Source organism: Tachyglossus aculeatus, chromosome 5 (assembly GCF_015852505.1).
Source record: "Tachyglossus aculeatus isolate mTacAcu1 chromosome 5, mTacAcu1.pri, whole genome shotgun sequence".
NCBI classification, from domain to species: domain Eukaryota; kingdom Metazoa; phylum Chordata; class Mammalia; order Monotremata; family Tachyglossidae; genus Tachyglossus; species Tachyglossus aculeatus.
Window position 1 is genome coordinate 9,893,661 of NC_052070.1, and position 16,560 is coordinate 9,910,220.

The following is a 16,560-nucleotide window of genomic DNA, read 5'->3' on the forward strand; positions in this document are numbered from 1 at the left end:
TCAGCACCGGAATTTCGAGTTTCAAGTGAACGGCCGCGACGGAGGGAGGGAAATCCCGTCCCCCGCCCGGGGAAGCGATGCCGTCGAGCGGGAATCGGAGCCCGGGAGGCTTCCGGAGACGAGGCCCGAGGACGGGCCCGCGTGGGATGAGACGGACGGACGCTCGCACAGACATACGCGCAGACACGCAAACACACGCGTACACACACCCTGGCCCGCGCCTGAGTCCCCCGTGGGGTGATCCCCCTCGCTCCCGGCCTCGGAATGGTCCCGTTCCCGCCCGCCCGCCCCCGGAGCCTGGTTCTGAGGTAATTTTCTTAGGCACCGAGATGGCAGCCAAGCGGACCCCAAACTCGGCTCTCCGTTCGGTTCCCGGACGCGACCCCGCGACCCCGGCGGAAAACTAAAGGAGCACCAACGGGCGCGACGGGCCGAGCGCCCTCCCCCTTCCCCTCGCCCGGGCGGCCGCTGGCCGAGGGGAGCCGGTTCTTCGCCGGGGGCCGGGGAAAAAGGCGACGATGGCTTAGGATGGCTTCAAACCTCCTCCGCCTCTCCTCCTCCGGTCGGCGGAAGGCGGCGGAAGCCACGGAGGGGGACCGGAGGGAGGGGAGAGGAGGGCAGGACCACCGCCCTGGGGCTCCCTGAGCACCTCGCCGGGCCCCGGGGGGCCCGGCAGGAAGGGAGGCCTCGAAGTTCAGGTGGCCGCCCGCCTTGCCGCCTTTTCCACCGGGCGGGGGGGAGATGGCTCTCGCGTCTCACGCCGCCTCAACCCCAATTGGGGACTATCCCCCTCAGAGAGTCTCCGGGGAGCCCCTTGGGCGTCTCTCCCCCGAGACGACGCGGGCACGTGCCCGCTTTGGCCGCCGGAAGCCCAAGTCCCCACGAGGGACTCGGCCTCCAGGCCGGGGGCCGAGGGGACGCCCGCCGTTGCTGGACGGGCGGTCCCCCCGTCCGAGCCACCCCTGTCACGCCGACTAGCACCTGGGCGGGCCCGGCCGGCCCAGGGAAGGTCCCTCGGAGAGAGACGCCATAGCACCGTGTCGGTCTGATGACCTCGACGTCCCGGGAAGCGCTTCTGGGCCCGCGAAGCCCGTCTCGGCGGCGGGGTCCCCGTCCGGGGCGGATTCTGCATTCCCCCCGCGGGGTTTCCGGCGGGAAGTCGGGGCCCGGGGGATCCCCTCTCCGGCCCTCTTCGTCGTCCCCGGTGAGTCTCGGTCGGAGGGAAGCGGGGCGGTCCGTGGGCCGGGTCCGGAAAGGCCACGCGAACCCAAAATCCCCGGAGCACCCATCGGGCAGGACGTCCGTCCGTCCTGAGGCTTCCGGGAGTCGGCGGCGGCGGCGGCGGGACGGGTCTGGACGCCTCCTCTCCCTCCTCCCTCGCCACATCCTACGAGTTCTAGCGGATAGCACCGTCAAGCTGCTAGGTTCTTGAGTTGCGATGGCTTTTTTTGTGTGATTTCTTTTTTTTTTTTTTAATTTTCCAGGATAAAAAGGTTCCGTTCGTTCTCTTCAGGACTTTAAAAAAAAAAAAAGAGACAGCGCCAGTAAAAAATAAAACAATTTGATCTTTCTAAGAAACCTTCAGCAGCAAGGGATAAATAGCTGTGCATAGTTTTTTTTTTTTTTTTCCTTTTCGATATGAGTCTGAAGCATGCTAATTTTTAATGACTGAGATCTGAGGTAGGTTATATATGTAGTGGGTAGAAAAGACACAGAACGAAACAGCGTGGTTTGGAACGCTTCGCCGGGACCTACCCAGTCGGTCCAGCTCTTCCCTCGGCTGCCGTCGCGAGGAAAGTCATCACCTCAGCGCGGCGTCTAATGACTCCCGCCCCACAACGGTAAGGGGGATCTGAGGGAGGCGGGTGGTCTCCAACGGCCGCCCCCGGACCCCCGCCACGACCCGTGTGCGCGGACACCGTCGGCCGGACGCCCCCACCGTCGGAGCTCTTCTCCTAAAACCCGGAATCCCTCGCTCCCTAAAATCACGGACCGCGAAGATTTCAAAGCATCCCCGCGTCCGAGTTCGGGGTCCAGCCAGACCTGCACGAGAGCACCGCCGCGACGGGCGAAACATCGTTCTTTTTTGCTCGAAGGACTCTGTTTGGTCCCGACTCGAAAACCAGCCCGCTCCGCGGAGACTCATCGTCCTCGGCTCGGCTCGCCTCGGAGCGCGGAGGGTTTTCCTTTCCTTTCCTCCCGTCGATCCGAGTTCCGGATCGCTCGGCGTTCCCCGCACGCTCTCGGGCATCTACCTCGGAAGCGGAGGGGGCCCCCCGTTCCGTAAAATCCACGCCGCTTTACGGAACACGATAAAAACGAAGGTCGGCCGGAGCGCGTTGGATATCCTGCTACGTATTTACAGTTCCTCTCCCCGCCCGCCCCCGGTCTGCTAAAACGTACTGCTGTTTCAAGTTGCTGTTTTAAATCTAGGTGAAAGTGCTTAAAAAAATTCTTTCACTATTTACAGTTTAAAAATCAGAGCACACGCGTGTTCCGGACATTTTACAGGGATTCTTCTGTCAGTGCTTCAGAAACAAAGTTACAGTAAACAAAACAAAGGTTACGGTCTCATCTCTCGTGAAAAGGCACCTTTGAGTGCAGTCGTCTGACTTTTAGTAATCGTTCTCCAGTCCTCAAGCCCTCGACCGCCCGCGTCGGCGGGCGCCCGGCTCCGCTCCCGGGGCTCGGTTTCCCCTCCGCCCGCGGGCCCCGAGCGCGTCTCCGGCGTCCGCCTCGTCCCGATCGACCGCTCCGACTCCGCTCTCCGAGTCGGGCGGGCCGGCCGCCCCGAGATCTCAGCACCACTTCTCGTCGCGAGGAGTTGTTTGAACGCACCAAAGTTGAAAAAGGTCAAGTCGGTCAGTGTGGAGGGGTGGGAGGAGGCGCGGCGGGAGAGGACACGGAGCGGCCCCGGGGTCGCGGAGATTCGGATTTTGCACGTGAAGGCCGCGAGGGCGCGGACCGCCCCCGGCCCCGTCGGCCGTCCGGATGTCGGGTGGGGATGCCTCCCGACGGGTCCGACGCGGAATACCGGGAAGGAGCTGCGGCCCTCGGGGATGGGCGGGCGTCGCCCCGGCCCAGCTCGGACAGCACCAGACGTTGCAACGGCGAGGGACCCGGAGCGATGGCCGCTCTTCACAGTTTGTGTTTGACTCGCTCGTTTCTGAGATACAGTAGCCCTTTTTCGGTCGTAGCGTAGCTTTCCGGCGGGGCGTCCGCCGGGAGCGTCTTCCGGGCCCGGGGCCGCGCCTCCCCTCCGGCCTTAAGATCCCGGCCGGGCTGAGCACCGTGGGGCCGATCGGGGCGGAGGCGCCCGGCCTGGGGATGGGGTGGGGAGAGGGTCTGCGGGAGCACCATCCGTGGTCCCCGGCGGGGGACGGTCTTGGGGGGGGGGCGGGACCCCGCTGGCGTTTCCTGGCGACGCCGTCGTTTTAAAAAGAAATCCAATAAATAACGTTTCCCCGACGGCATTAAAAACGGCCCCTCGGGCCTCCCCGTCCCGGCCCGCGACGCTCGGCGTGGAGGGCGGGAGAAAGGACCCGACGGACCGAAAAGACGAAACGGAACACGAAACCCAACGCCGAAAGCCCGGAGAGGAGGAGGAGGAGGAGGAGGAGGCATCCGACGAGGAGGCGCGGACGTTGCCCCGCTGGCTTCCTCTCCGGGTTTCTGGTTGTTGGCCGGGGCGCCGGGCGCTGAGGTAAAGGCGGCCCCCGGCTCTAGATCCAGCCGCTGTAGGGCCCCGTGACCTTGGTGAAGGCGTAGGAGGAGACGGTGACGGTCGTGTTCGTGGGGACGATCGTGCCCCCCCGGGTGGGGACGCGGTCCTTCCTGTCCCCGGTCCGGGGCTCGGCCCCGGCGGCGGCCCCCCACTTGCGCTTCTTGCCGTAGGGCTTGGCGTCGGGCCGGCTGAGGCCCAGGCGGGCGGCCTCCTCCTGGCGGGCGCGGGCCCGCTCGGCCAGCTGCTTCACCTTGGCCTCCCAGAGGGCCAGCCCGTGGTTGGGCTGGTTGAGGTTCTTGTGCTGGTAGAAGACGAGGGAGATGCGGGTCGGGTGGCAGCGGTTGGGCTTCTTCAGCGGGGTGGTGGCGTGCAGTTCCCGCCGCGCGCACTCAATGAGGATGGACCCGTGGGCCGGGGCCACGGCCACCCCGCCGATGTTCTCGTCCAGGAAGTTGTGCTCGCTGTCCGACCACACCTCCTCCTCCTCCTCCTCCGCCTCCTCCTCCTCCTTCACGGCCGCCGCCGCCGCCGGCTCCCCGCCGGCCTCCTCGGGCGCCCGCCCCTCCGCGCCCGGGGGATCCCACGGCGGCCCCTCGGACTTCGGGAGGCCCGGAGGCCCGGGGGGGAGCCAGGGCGGGGCGGGCGGCCTCGCGGGGGCCCAGGGGTCCCCGACGGCCGGGCCCCAGGCCTTCTCGGCCGAGCCGGGCGGCGCCCCGGCGCCGAACTCGCAGGGGCTCCAGGCCCGGACGGGCAGCCCGTCCCCGGGGAAGGGCGATGCCCAACGGGCGTCGCGGGCGCCGGCGCGGTCCTCCCCGGGGCTGAACCCGCCCCAGCCGAGCCCCGGCCCCCCGCCGTCCCGGACGGCTGCCCGGCCCGGGCTGCCCGCGAAGCCGGGCGCGGGGGGCTCGGCCCGGCACGGGGACTCCCCCGGCTCCCGTTTGATGGGCCGGCCCAGGAAGGGGGTGCCCCCGCCGCCCGGGGCGAAGGGGGTGAGCCGGGCCCGCCGGTCCGAGGGGAGCGGGAAAGCCGCGTGGCCCGGGTACGCGGGCCGGGGGTGGCCGACGCCGCCCGAGCCCGGCCCGCCCCCGGTCGCCGCCTCGGGCCCCCCGTAGCCGTGGGCCCGGAGGGCCCGCGGGTCCGGCTTCGTCTCCAGGCCCCCGGCGGGTCCCCAGGCGGCGCCGCCGTAGCCGAGGAGCCGCGTGGGGAAAACCGGGCCGCCGGGCGGGAAGCCGTAGTAGCCGAAGGGCGCGAGCGGCAGGTCGGAGCGGAAGGCGGCGGCGGCGGCGCCGGGGGCCGGCAAGGCGGGGGGCTCGGCGTAGTAGGGGTGGGAGTGGTAAGCGTAGACGCTGCTCAGGCTGTAGGGGTCTGAGGGCCGGCAGCTGCTGCCCAGCACCGAATAACTCTCCACCACGGCGTGGCTTCCTCCTCCTCCTCCTCCTCCTCCTCCTCCTCCGCCGTACTGGAGACAGCTGAAGTGGGTGGGCGGCTCCAGCTTGGCGTTGGGGCTGGGGCCCGGCTGCTGGCTCAGTCGGCTCTTCAGGGCCACACCTGCGGGGGGATATAATAATAATAATCATGATGATGATGGCATTTGTTAAGCACTTACTACGTGCAAAGCACCGTTCTAAGCGCTGGGGAGGACACAAGGTGATCAGGCTGTCCCGTGTAGATCACCGTCATCATCATCAATCGTATTTATTGAGCGCTTACTGTGTGCAGAGCACTGGACTGAGCGCTTGGGAAGGCCAAATCGGCAACGTCTAGAGACGGTCCCTACCCAACAGCGGGCTCGCGGTCTAGAAGGGGGAGACGGAGAACAAAACCAAACATACTAACAGAATAAAATAAATAAATAAAATAAAATAAATAGAATAGATAGGTACAAGTAAAATAAATAAATCAATAAATAGAGTAATAAATTTGTACAAACATATGTCCATATATACAGGTGCTGTGGGGAAGGGAAGGAGGCAAGATGGGGGGGATGGAGAGAGGGACGAGGGGGAGAGGAAGGAAGGGGCTCCAGTCTGGGAAGGTCTCCTGGAGGAGGTGAGCTCTCAGCATCATCATCATCATCATCAATCATATTTATTGAGTGCTACTATGTGCAGAGCACTGTACTAAGCGTTTGGGAAGTACAAATTGGCAACATATAGAGACAGTCCCTACCCAACAGCGGGCTCACAGTCTAAAAGGGGGAGACAGAGAACAAAACCAAACATACTAACAAAATAAAATAAATAGAATAGATATGTACAAATAAATTAAATAAGTAAATAGAGTAAAAAAATATGTACAAACATATATACATATATATAGGTGCTGTGGGGAAGGGAGGGAGGTAAGGTGGGGGGATGGAGACGGGGACGAGGGGGAGAGGAAGGAAGGGGCTCAGTCTGGGAAGGCCTCCTGGAGGAGGTGAGCTCTCAGCAGGGCCTTGAAGGGAGGAAGAGAGCGAGCTTGGCGGGTGGGCATTGGGACTGGGGGCATTCCAGGCTCAGCAGGGCCTTGATGAAGATGAAGATGTAGATGAAGGGCGGTGAGCGGGCGAGGACTGTGGACACGGGGTCGTCGTCATCCCGACCAGCGGCCGGAGGGGCCGGGCGGGCTCTTCTAGACTGTGAGCCCACTGTTGGGTAGGGACCGTCTCTAGATGTTGCCAATTTGGACTTCCCAAGCGCTCTGCACACAGTAAGCGCTCAACAAATATGGACTGAATGAATGAATGAATGCCGGGGCCCCCTCCAGCGCCGCGGCCTCCAACGTCACCCCGGACCCAGGGCCTCCTGCCTTCACCCCGCTTGCTTGACATGGTGTCTGAACAGTGCTTTGCACATAGTAAGCGCTTAATAAATGCCCTCATTATCAAGATAATACCTTCACCCTGCTTGCTTGACATGGTATCTGAACAGTGCTTTGCAGATAGTAAGCGCTTAATAAATGCCATCATTATCATGCTAATAGTAAGCGCTTAATAAATGCCATCATTATCATAATACCTTCACCCCGCTTGCTTGACATGGTGTCTGAACAGTGCTTTGTACATAGTAAGCGCTTAATTAATTCCCTCATTATCAAGATAATACCTTCACCCTGCTTGCTTGACATGGTGTCTGAACAGTGCTTTGCAGATAGTAAGCGCTTAATAAATGCCATCATTATCATGCTAATAGTAAGCGCTTAATAAATGCCATCATTATCATAATACCTTCACCCCGCTTGCTTTATATGGTGTCTGAACAGTGCTTTGCACATAGTAAGCGCTTATTTAATTCCCTCATTATCAAGATAATACCTTCACCCTGCTTGCTTGACATGGTGTCTGAACAGTGCTTTGCAGATAGTAAGCGCTTAATAAATGCCATTATTATCATGATAATAGTAAGCGCTTAATAAATGCCATCATTATCATGATAATAGTAAGCGCTTAATAAATGCCATAATTATCATAATACCTTCACCCCGCTTGCTTGACATGGTGTCTGAACAGTGCTTTGTACATAGTAAGCACTTAATTAATTCCCTCATTATCAAGATAATACCTCCACCCTGCTTGCTTGACATGGTGTCTGAACAGTGCTTAGCAGATAGTAAGCGCTTAATAAATGCCATCATTATCATGCTAATAGTAAGCGCTTAATAAATGCCATCATTATCATAATACCTTCACCCCGCTTGCTTGACATGGTGTCTGAACAGTGCTTTGCACATAGTAAGCGCTTAATAAATGCCATCATTATCATGATAATACCTTCACCCCGCTTGCTTGACATGGTATCTGAACAGTGCTTTGCAGATAGTAAGCGCTTAATAAATGCCATCATTATCATAATACCTTCACCCCGCTTGCTTGACATGGTGTCTGAACAGTGCTTTGCACATAGTAAGGGCTTAATAAATGCCATCATTATCATGCTAATAGTAAGCGCTTAATAAATGCCATCATTATCATAGTACCTTCACCCCGCTTGCTTGACATGGTGTCTGAACAGTGCTTTGCACATAGTAAGCGATTAATAAATGCCCTTATTATCATGATAATACCTTCACCCCGCTTGCTTGACATGGTATCTGAACAGTGCTTTGCAGATAGTAAGCGCTTAATAAATGCCATCATTATCATGCTAATAGTAAGCGCTTAATAAATGCCATCATTATCATAATACCTTCACCCCGCTTGCTTGACATGGTGTCTGAACAGTGCTTTGCACATAGTAAGGGCTTAATAAATGCCATCATTATCATGCTAATAGTAAGCGCTTAATAAATGCCATCATTATCATAATACCTTCACCCCGCTTGCTTGACATGGTGTCTGAACAGTGCTTGGCACATAGTAAGCACTTAATAAATGCCCTCATTATCAAGATAATACCTTCACCCTGCTTGCTTGACATGGTGTTTGAACAGTGCTTTGCAGATAGTAAGCGCTTAATAAATGCCATCATTATCATGCTAATAGTAAGTGCTTAATAAATGCCATCATTATCATAATACCTTCACCCCGCTTGCTTGACATGGTGGGTGTCTGAACAGTGCTTTGCACATAGTAAGCGCTTAATTAATTCCCTCATTATCAAGATACCTTCACCCTGCTTGCTTGACATGGTGTCTGAACAGTGCTTTGCAGATAGTAAGCGCTTAATAAATGCCATCATTATCATGATAATAGTAAGCGCTTAATAAATGCCATCATTATCATAATACCTTCACCCCGCTTGCTTGTCATGGTGTCTGAACAGTGCTTTGCAGATAGTAAGCGCTTAATAAATGCCATCATTATCATGATAATAGTAAGCGCTTAATAAATGCCATCATTATCATAATACCTTCACCCCGCTTGCTTGACATGGTGTCTGAACAGTGCTTGGCACATAGTAAGCGCTTAATTAATTCCCTCATTATCAAGATAATACCTTCACCCTGCTTGCTGGACATGGTGTCTGAACAGTGCTTTGCACATAGTAAGCGCTTAATAAATGCCATCATTATCATGATAATACCTTCACCCCGCTTGCTTGACATGGTGTCTGAACAGTGCTTTGCACATAGTAAGCACTTAATAAATGCCATCATTATCATGACAATAGTAAGCGCTTAATAAATGCCCTCATTTTCATGATAATACCTTCACCCTGCTTGCTTGACATGGTGTCTGAACAGTGCTTTGCACATAGTAAGCGCTTAATAAATGCCATCATTATCATGATAATACCTTCACCCTGCTTGCTTGACATGGTGTTTGAACAGTGCTTTGCAGATAGTAAGCGCTTAATAAATGCCATCATTATCATGCTAATAGTAAGCGCTTAATAAATGCCATCATTATCATGCTAATAGTAAGCGCTTAATAAATGCCATCATTATCATGATAATACCTTCACCCTGCTTGCTTGACATGGTGTCTGAACAGTGCTTTGCACATAGTAAGCGCTTAATAAATGCCATCGTTATCATGATAATAATAATCATAATAATGGAATTCGTTAAGCGCTTACTATGTGCCAAGCACCTTTCCAAGCACCGGGGGAGATCCAAGGTGATCAGGTTGTCCCCCGTGGGGCTCACAGTCTTCATCCCCATTTTCCAGATGAGGTGACTGAGGCCCAGAGAAGTGAAGTGGCTTGCCCCAAGGTCACACAGCAGACAAGTGGCAGAGCCAGGATTAGAACCCACGACCTGGCTCCTAAGCCATGCTTGCGCATACACACACACACACACACACACACACAAACATTCTCGACTGTAAGCCCGCTGTTGGGTAGGGACCGTCTCTATATGTTGCCAACTTGTACTTCCCAAGCGCTTAGTCCAGTGCTCTGCACACAGTAAGCGCTCAATAAATACGATTGAAACATAGAGATCCACATACACCCAACATGCAGACTCCCCCATATTCATTCATTCAATCGTATTTATTGAGCGCTTACTGTGTGCAGAGCACTGGACTAAGCGCTTGGGAAGTACAAGTTGGCAACAAGCCGCCCCATATGTGCATATATATATATATGTACACACATGCATACACAAAGAGCTACATATACACACACACACACATCAATCAATCAATGATTGATATCTGAGTGCTCACTCCGTGAAAAGCACAATATACTAAGCTCTTGGAAAAGCACAATACAACAGCACTGCTAGACGGGATCCCTTCCCACAAGGAGCTGACAGTCTACAGTGCTTAGTACAGTGCTCTGCACACAGTAAGCACTCAATAAATATGATTGATTGATTGATTGATTGATTAGGGAACAGGGGAAATAATAGAAGATGAAATTCTCTGTATATGCGCTGTCGGGGCTGGAGGGAGTATTACAGAGTTTAAGGAGTCCACGGCCAAATGCACAGTGGATCAGAGGGGAGGGTGGAAAGGGGAGATAAAAGGAAGGGAAGGGTTTTGATTTTGACAGTCTACAGAGGAGACAGGCTCTAAAATCGATTAGGGAACAGGGGAAATAATAGAAGATAAAATTATCTGTATAGGAGCTTTCGGGGCTAGGAGGAGTATCACAGAGTTTAGTGAAAAGCACAATATACTAAGATCTTGGAAAAGCACAATGCAACAGCCCTGCTAGACGGGATCCCTTCCCACAAGGAGCTGACAGTCTACGGAGGAGATGGGCTCCAAAATCGATTAGGTAACAGGGGAAATAATAGAAGATAAAGTTATCTGTACACGCGCTGTTGGGGCTGGGGGGAGTATCACAGAGTTTAAGGAGTCCACGGCCAAATGCAGAGTGGGTCCAGGGGGGAGGGCGGAGAGGGGAGATAAAAGGAAGGGAAGGGTTTTGATTTTGATAGTTTATGGAGTAGACAGGCTCTAAAATCGATTAGGGAACAGGGGAAATAATAGAAGATAAAATTATCTGTATACGCACTGGCGGGGCTGGAGGGAGTACCATAGAGTTTAGTGAAAAGCACAATATACTACGCTCTTGGAAAAGCACAATGCAACAGCCCTGCTAGACAGGATCCCTTCCCAGAAGGAGCTGATAGTCTACGGAGGGGACGGGCTCCAAAATCGATTAGGTAACAGGGGAAATAATAGAAGATAAAATTATCTGTACACGCGCTGTTGGGGCTGGGGGGAGTACCACAGGGTTTAAGGAGTCCACGGCCAAATGCAGAGTGGATCCAAAGGGGAGGGCGGAGAGGGGGGATAAAAGGAAGGGAAGGCTTTTGATTTTGACAGTCTACAGAGGAGACAGGCTCTAAAATCGATTAGGGAACAGGGGAAATAATAGAAGATAAAATTATCTGTATAGGAGCTGTCGGGGCTAGGAGGAGTATCACAGAGTTTAGTGAAAAGCACAATATACTAAGCTCTTGGAAAAGCACAATGCAACAGCTCTGCTAGACGGGATCCCTCCCCACAAGGAGCTGACAGTCTACGGAGGGGACGGGCTCCAAAATCAACTAGGGAACAGGGGAAATAATAGACGATAAAATTCTCTGTATACGTGCTGTCGGGGCTGGGGGGAGTATCACAGAGTTTAAGGAGTCCATGGCCAAATGCAGAGTGGGTCCAGGGGGGAGGGCGGAGAGGGAAGATAAAAGGAAGGGAAGGGTTTTGATTTTGACAGTCTACGGAGGAGACAGGCTCTAAAATTGATTAGGGAACGGGGGAAATAATAGAAGATAAAATTCTCTGTATACTTGCTGTCGGGGCTGGGGGGATTATCATAGAGTTTAGTGAAAAGCACAATATACTAAGCTCTTGGAAAAGCACAATGCAACAGCCCTGCTAGACGGGATCCCTTACAGTCTACGGAGGGGACAGGCTCCAAAATCGATTAGGGAACAGGGGAAATAATAGAAGATAATATTATCTGTATACGCACTGGCGGGGCTGGGGGGAGTATCATAGAGTTTAGTGAAAAGCACAATATACTACGCTCTTGGAAAAGCACAATGCAACAGCCCTGCTAGACGGGATCCCTTCCCACAAGGAGCTGACAGTCTACGGAGGGGACGGGCTCCAAAATCGATTAGGGAACAGGGGAAATAATAGAAGATAAAATTCTCTGTCTACGCGCTGTCGGGGCTGGGGGGAGTATCACAGAGTTTAGTGAAAAGCACAATATACTAAGCTCTTGGAAAAGCACAATGCAACAGCCCTGCTAGACAGGATCCCTTCCCACAAGGAACTGATAGTCTACAGAGGGTATGGGCTCCAACATCAATTAGGGAACAGGGGAAATAATAGAAGATAAAATTCTCTGTATACGTGCTGGCGGGGCTGGGGGGAGTATCACCAAGTTTAAGGAGTCCACGGCCAAATGAAGAGTGGATCCAGTGGGGAGGGAGGAGAGGGGACATAAAAGGAAGGGAAGGGTTTTGATTTTGACAGTCTACGGAGGAGACAGGCTCTAAAATTGATTAGAGAACGGGGGAAATAATAGAAGATAAAATTCTCTGTATAGGAGCTGTCTGGGCTAGGGGGAGTATCACAAAGTTTAGTGAAAAGCACAATATACTATGCTCTTGGAAAAGCACAATGCAACAGCCCTGCTAGACGGGATCCCTTCCCACAAGGAGCTGACAGTCTACGGAGGAGACGGGCTCCTAAATTGATTAGGGAACAGGGGAAATAATAGAAGATACAATTCTCTGTATACGCGCTGTCGGGGCTGGGGGGGAGTATCACAGAAGTTAGTGAAAAGCTCTTGGAAAAGCACAATGCAACAGCCCTGCTAGACAGGATCCCTTCCCACAAGGAGCTGACAGTCTACAGAGGGTACGGGCTCCAACATCGATTAGGGAACAGGGGAAATAATAGAAGATAAAATTCTCTGTACACGCACTGGCGGGGCTGGGGGGAGTATCACAGAGTTTAAGGAGTCCACAGCCAAATGCAGAGTGGATCCAGAGGGGAGGGGGGAGAGGGGAGAAAAAGGAAGGGAAGGGTTGTGATTTTGACAGTCTACGGAGGAGACAGGCTCTAAAATCGATTAGGGAACGGGGGAAATAATAGAAGATAAAATTATCTGTATACGCGCTGTCGGGGATGGGGGAGTATCACAGAGTTAAAGGAGTCCACGGCCAAATGAAGAGTGGATCCAGCGGGGAGGGCGGAGAGGGGAGATAAAAGGAAGGGAAGGGTTTTTGATTTGATGAGGGTTTTGAAGGCACGGAGAGCGGCGGTCTGTTGGAATTGGAGGGGCAGGGGGTTCCGGGCCTGAGGGAGAAGATGAGCGAGAGGACGGGTGAGTGTTAAGAGGAGGAGAGGGTGAGGGATGGGTTGTAGTAAGATTTCGGGCAGTGAGGTGAGGTAGGAGGGGACAAGGGGACCGAAGAAGCCCTAAAGCCGACGGGAAGGAGCTTCCGTTGGACGCGGAGGTGGGCGGGATGCAGGGAGACGTGGGCTGAACGGTCCTGGAGAGAAGCCATCCGGGCGGCAGAGTGAAGGATCGACTGGAGTGCGGAGTTTCTAGACTGTGAGCCCACTGTTGGGTAGGGACCGTCTCTAGATGTTGCCAGCTTGTACTTCCCAAGCGCTTAGTCCAGTGCTCTGCACACAGTAAGCGCTCAATAAATACGATTGAATGAATTAATAAGAATGATGGTAATAATGATGGTATTTGTTTAGCACTTACTGTGTGAAAGGCACTGTTCATTCATTCACTGATTGATCAATAAATACAACTGGGGAGAGACAGGAGGCTGGGAGGTCAGCGAGGAGGCCGATACAGTCATCCATTCTTGTACATATTTATTCCATTTATTTGATTTGGTTTATATGTTTCGTTTTGTCGTCTGTCCCCCCCTTCTAGACTGTGAGCCCGCTGTTGGGTAGGGACCGTCTCTAGATGCTGCCAACTTGGACTTCCCAAGCGCTTAGTACAGTGCTCTGCACGCAGTAAGTGCTCGGTAAATACGATTGAATGAATGAATGAATGCATGTCTGCCTCCCCCTTCTAGACTGTGAGCCCGCTGTTGGGTCGGGACTGTCTCTATATGTTGCCGACTTGGACTTCCCAGGCGCTTAGTACAGTGCTCTGCACACAGTAAGCGCTCAATAAATGCGATTGAATGAATGAATGAGCCTGCTGTTGGGTCAGGACCATCTCTATATGTTGCCGACTTGGACTTCCCAAGCGCTTAGTCCAGTGCTCTGCACACAGTAAGTGCTCAATAAATACGATTGAATGAATGAATGAGAGCCCCCCCATAGACTGTCAGCTCCATGAGGGCAGGGAGTGAGCCTACAACTTTGTTGGACTATATTCATTCAATCGTTCATTCAGTCATATTTATTGAGCGCTTACTGAGTGCGGAGCACTGGACTAAGCGCTTGGGAAGTCCAAGTTGGCAACATATAGAGACGGTCCCTACCCAAGCGCTTAGTACAGTGCTCCGCACCCAATAAGCGCTCGATAAATCCAACCGATGGACCATCGATTACTTATAATAATAATAACGGCATTTATTAAGCTCTTACTATGTGCAAAGCACTGTTCTAAGCGCTGGGGAGGTTACAAGGTGATCAGGTTGTCCCACGGGGGGCTCACAGCCCTCATCCCCATTTTCCAGATGAGGGAACTGAGGCCCAGAGAAGTGAAGTGACTTGCCGAAAGTCACCCAGCTGACAATTGGCGGAGCCGGGATTTGAACCCAGGACCTCTGACTCCAAAGCCCGGGCTCTTTCCACTGAGCCACGCAGGTGGGACATCGAGGGGTGCTCTCGGAGGGGAGGGCCCCCTCGAGACTCGTGGTGGGCCGGGAACGTGGTGTCTACCAACTCTCTTGGATTGTAGCCTCCCGGGCGCTTAGTAGCGTGGCTTAGTGGAAGGAAACCGGGCTTGGGAGTCAAAGGTCGTGGGTTCTAATCCCGGCTCCGCCCCTTATCATTCATTTTCATTCATTCAATCGTATCTATTCAGCGCTTACTGTGTGCAGAGCACTGGACTAAGCGCTTGGGAAGTCCAAGTTGGCAACATATTGTCAGCTGGGTGACTTTGGGCAAGTCACTTTGCTTCTCTGGGCCTCGGTGACCTCATCTGGAAAATGGGGATGAAGACTGTGAGCCCCACGTGGGACAACCTGATCGCCTTGTAATAATAATAATAATAATGATGGCATTTATTAAGCACTTACTATGTGCAAAGCACTGTTCTAAGTGCTGGGGAGGTTACAAGGTGATCAGGTTGTCCCACGGGGGGCTCACAGCCTTCATCCCCATTTTACAGATGAGGTAACTGAGGCACAGAGAAGTGAAGTGACTTGCCCGAAGTCACACAGCGGACTTGTATCCCCCCCAGCGTTTGGCACATAGTAAGTGCGCGTGGCTCAGTGGAAAGAGGCCGGGCTTGGGAGTCGGAGGTCATGGGTTCTAATCCCGGCCCTGCCACTTGTCAGCTGGGTGACTTTGGGCAAGTTGCTTCACTTCTCTGGGCCTCAGTGACCTCATCTGGAAAATGGGATGAAGACTGTGAGCCCCACATGGGACAACTTGATCGCCTTGTACCCTCCCAGCGCTTAGAACAGTGCTTGGCACGTAGTAAGTGTGCGTGGCTCAGTGGAAAGAGCCTGGGCTTGGGAGTCAGAGGTCATGGGTTCTAATCCCGGCCCCTCCACTTGTCAGCTGGGTGACTTTGGGCAAGTCACTTCACTTCTCTGGGCCTCAGTGACCTCATCTGGAAAATGGGGATGAAGATTGTGAGCCCCACAAGGGACAACCTGATCGCCTTGTAATAATAATAATAATGATGGCATTTATTAAGCATTTACTATGTGCAAAGCCCTGTTCTAAGCACTGGGGAGGTTACAAGGCGATCAGGTTGTCCTACGGGGGGCTCACAGGCTTCATTCCCATTTTACAGATGAGGTAACTGAGGCACAGAGAAGTTAAGTGACTTGCCCAAAGTCACACAGTGGACTTGTATCCCCCCAGCGCTCGGCACATAGTAAGTGCACGTGGCTCAGTGGAAAGAGCCCGGGCTTGGGAGTCAGAGGTCGTGGGTTCGAATCCCAGCCCCGCCACTTGTCAGCTGGGTGACTTCGGGCAAGTCACGTAACTTCTCTGGGCCTCAGTGACCTCATCTGGAAAATGGGGATGAAGACTGTGAGCCCCACATGGGACAACCTGATCGCCTTGTATCCCCCCAGCACTTGCCATATAGTAAGTGCAGGTGGCTCAGTGGAAAGAGCCCGGGCTTGGGACTCAGAGGTCGTGGGTTCGAATCTTCTAGACTGTGAGCCCACTGTCGGGTAGGGACCGTCTCTAGATGTTGCCAACTTGGACTTCCCAAGCGCTTAGTCCAGTGCTCTGCACACAGTAAGCGCTCAATAAATACGATTGAATGAATGAATGAATGAATGAATGAATCTCGGCTCCGCCACTTGTCAGCTGGGTGACTTTGGGCAAGTCACTTCACTTCTCTGGGCTTCAGTTCCCTTATTTGTAAAATGGGGATGAAGACTGTGGGCCCCACATGGGACAACCTGATAGATCCCCCCAGCGCTTAGAACAGTGTTTTACACATAGTAAGCGCTTAACAAATACCATCATTATTATTATTGTTATAGTAAGTGCTTAACAAATACCAATATTATTATTAACAAATACCATCATCGTTATTATTCTTCTTCTTAATTTACGGTGCTCTGCACCCAGGAAAAATGGCATCTGTTCCGCGCTGACTGCGCGCCGGGCACCGTACTAAGCGCCGGGGTGGATTCAAGACCCCGGGGTGGAGTAGAGAAGCAGCGTGGCTCAGTGGAGAAGAGCCCGGGCTTTGGAGTCAGAGGTCACGGGTTCGAACCCCGGCTCTGCCAATTGTCAGCTGTGTGACTTTGGGCAAGTCACTTAACTTCTCTGGGCCTCA

General features: G+C 53.7%; 1 protein-coding gene across 1 annotated transcript in view; it reads right to left on the bottom strand.

Moving 5' to 3' along the window:
- Positions 1-3,425: 3,425 nt before the first annotated feature.
- TET3 (tet methylcytosine dioxygenase 3) overlaps positions 3,426-16,560 on the bottom strand; it is a 157,398-nt gene continuing 144,263 nt past the window's right edge. Inside the window, exon 14 of the mRNA XM_038746430.1 lies at positions 3,426-5,272. Coding sequence (XP_038602358.1) covers positions 3,723-5,272 — 1,550 coding nt within the window. The 3' untranslated portion in view covers positions 3,426-3,722. The remainder of the gene's footprint in view (positions 5,273-16,560) is intronic.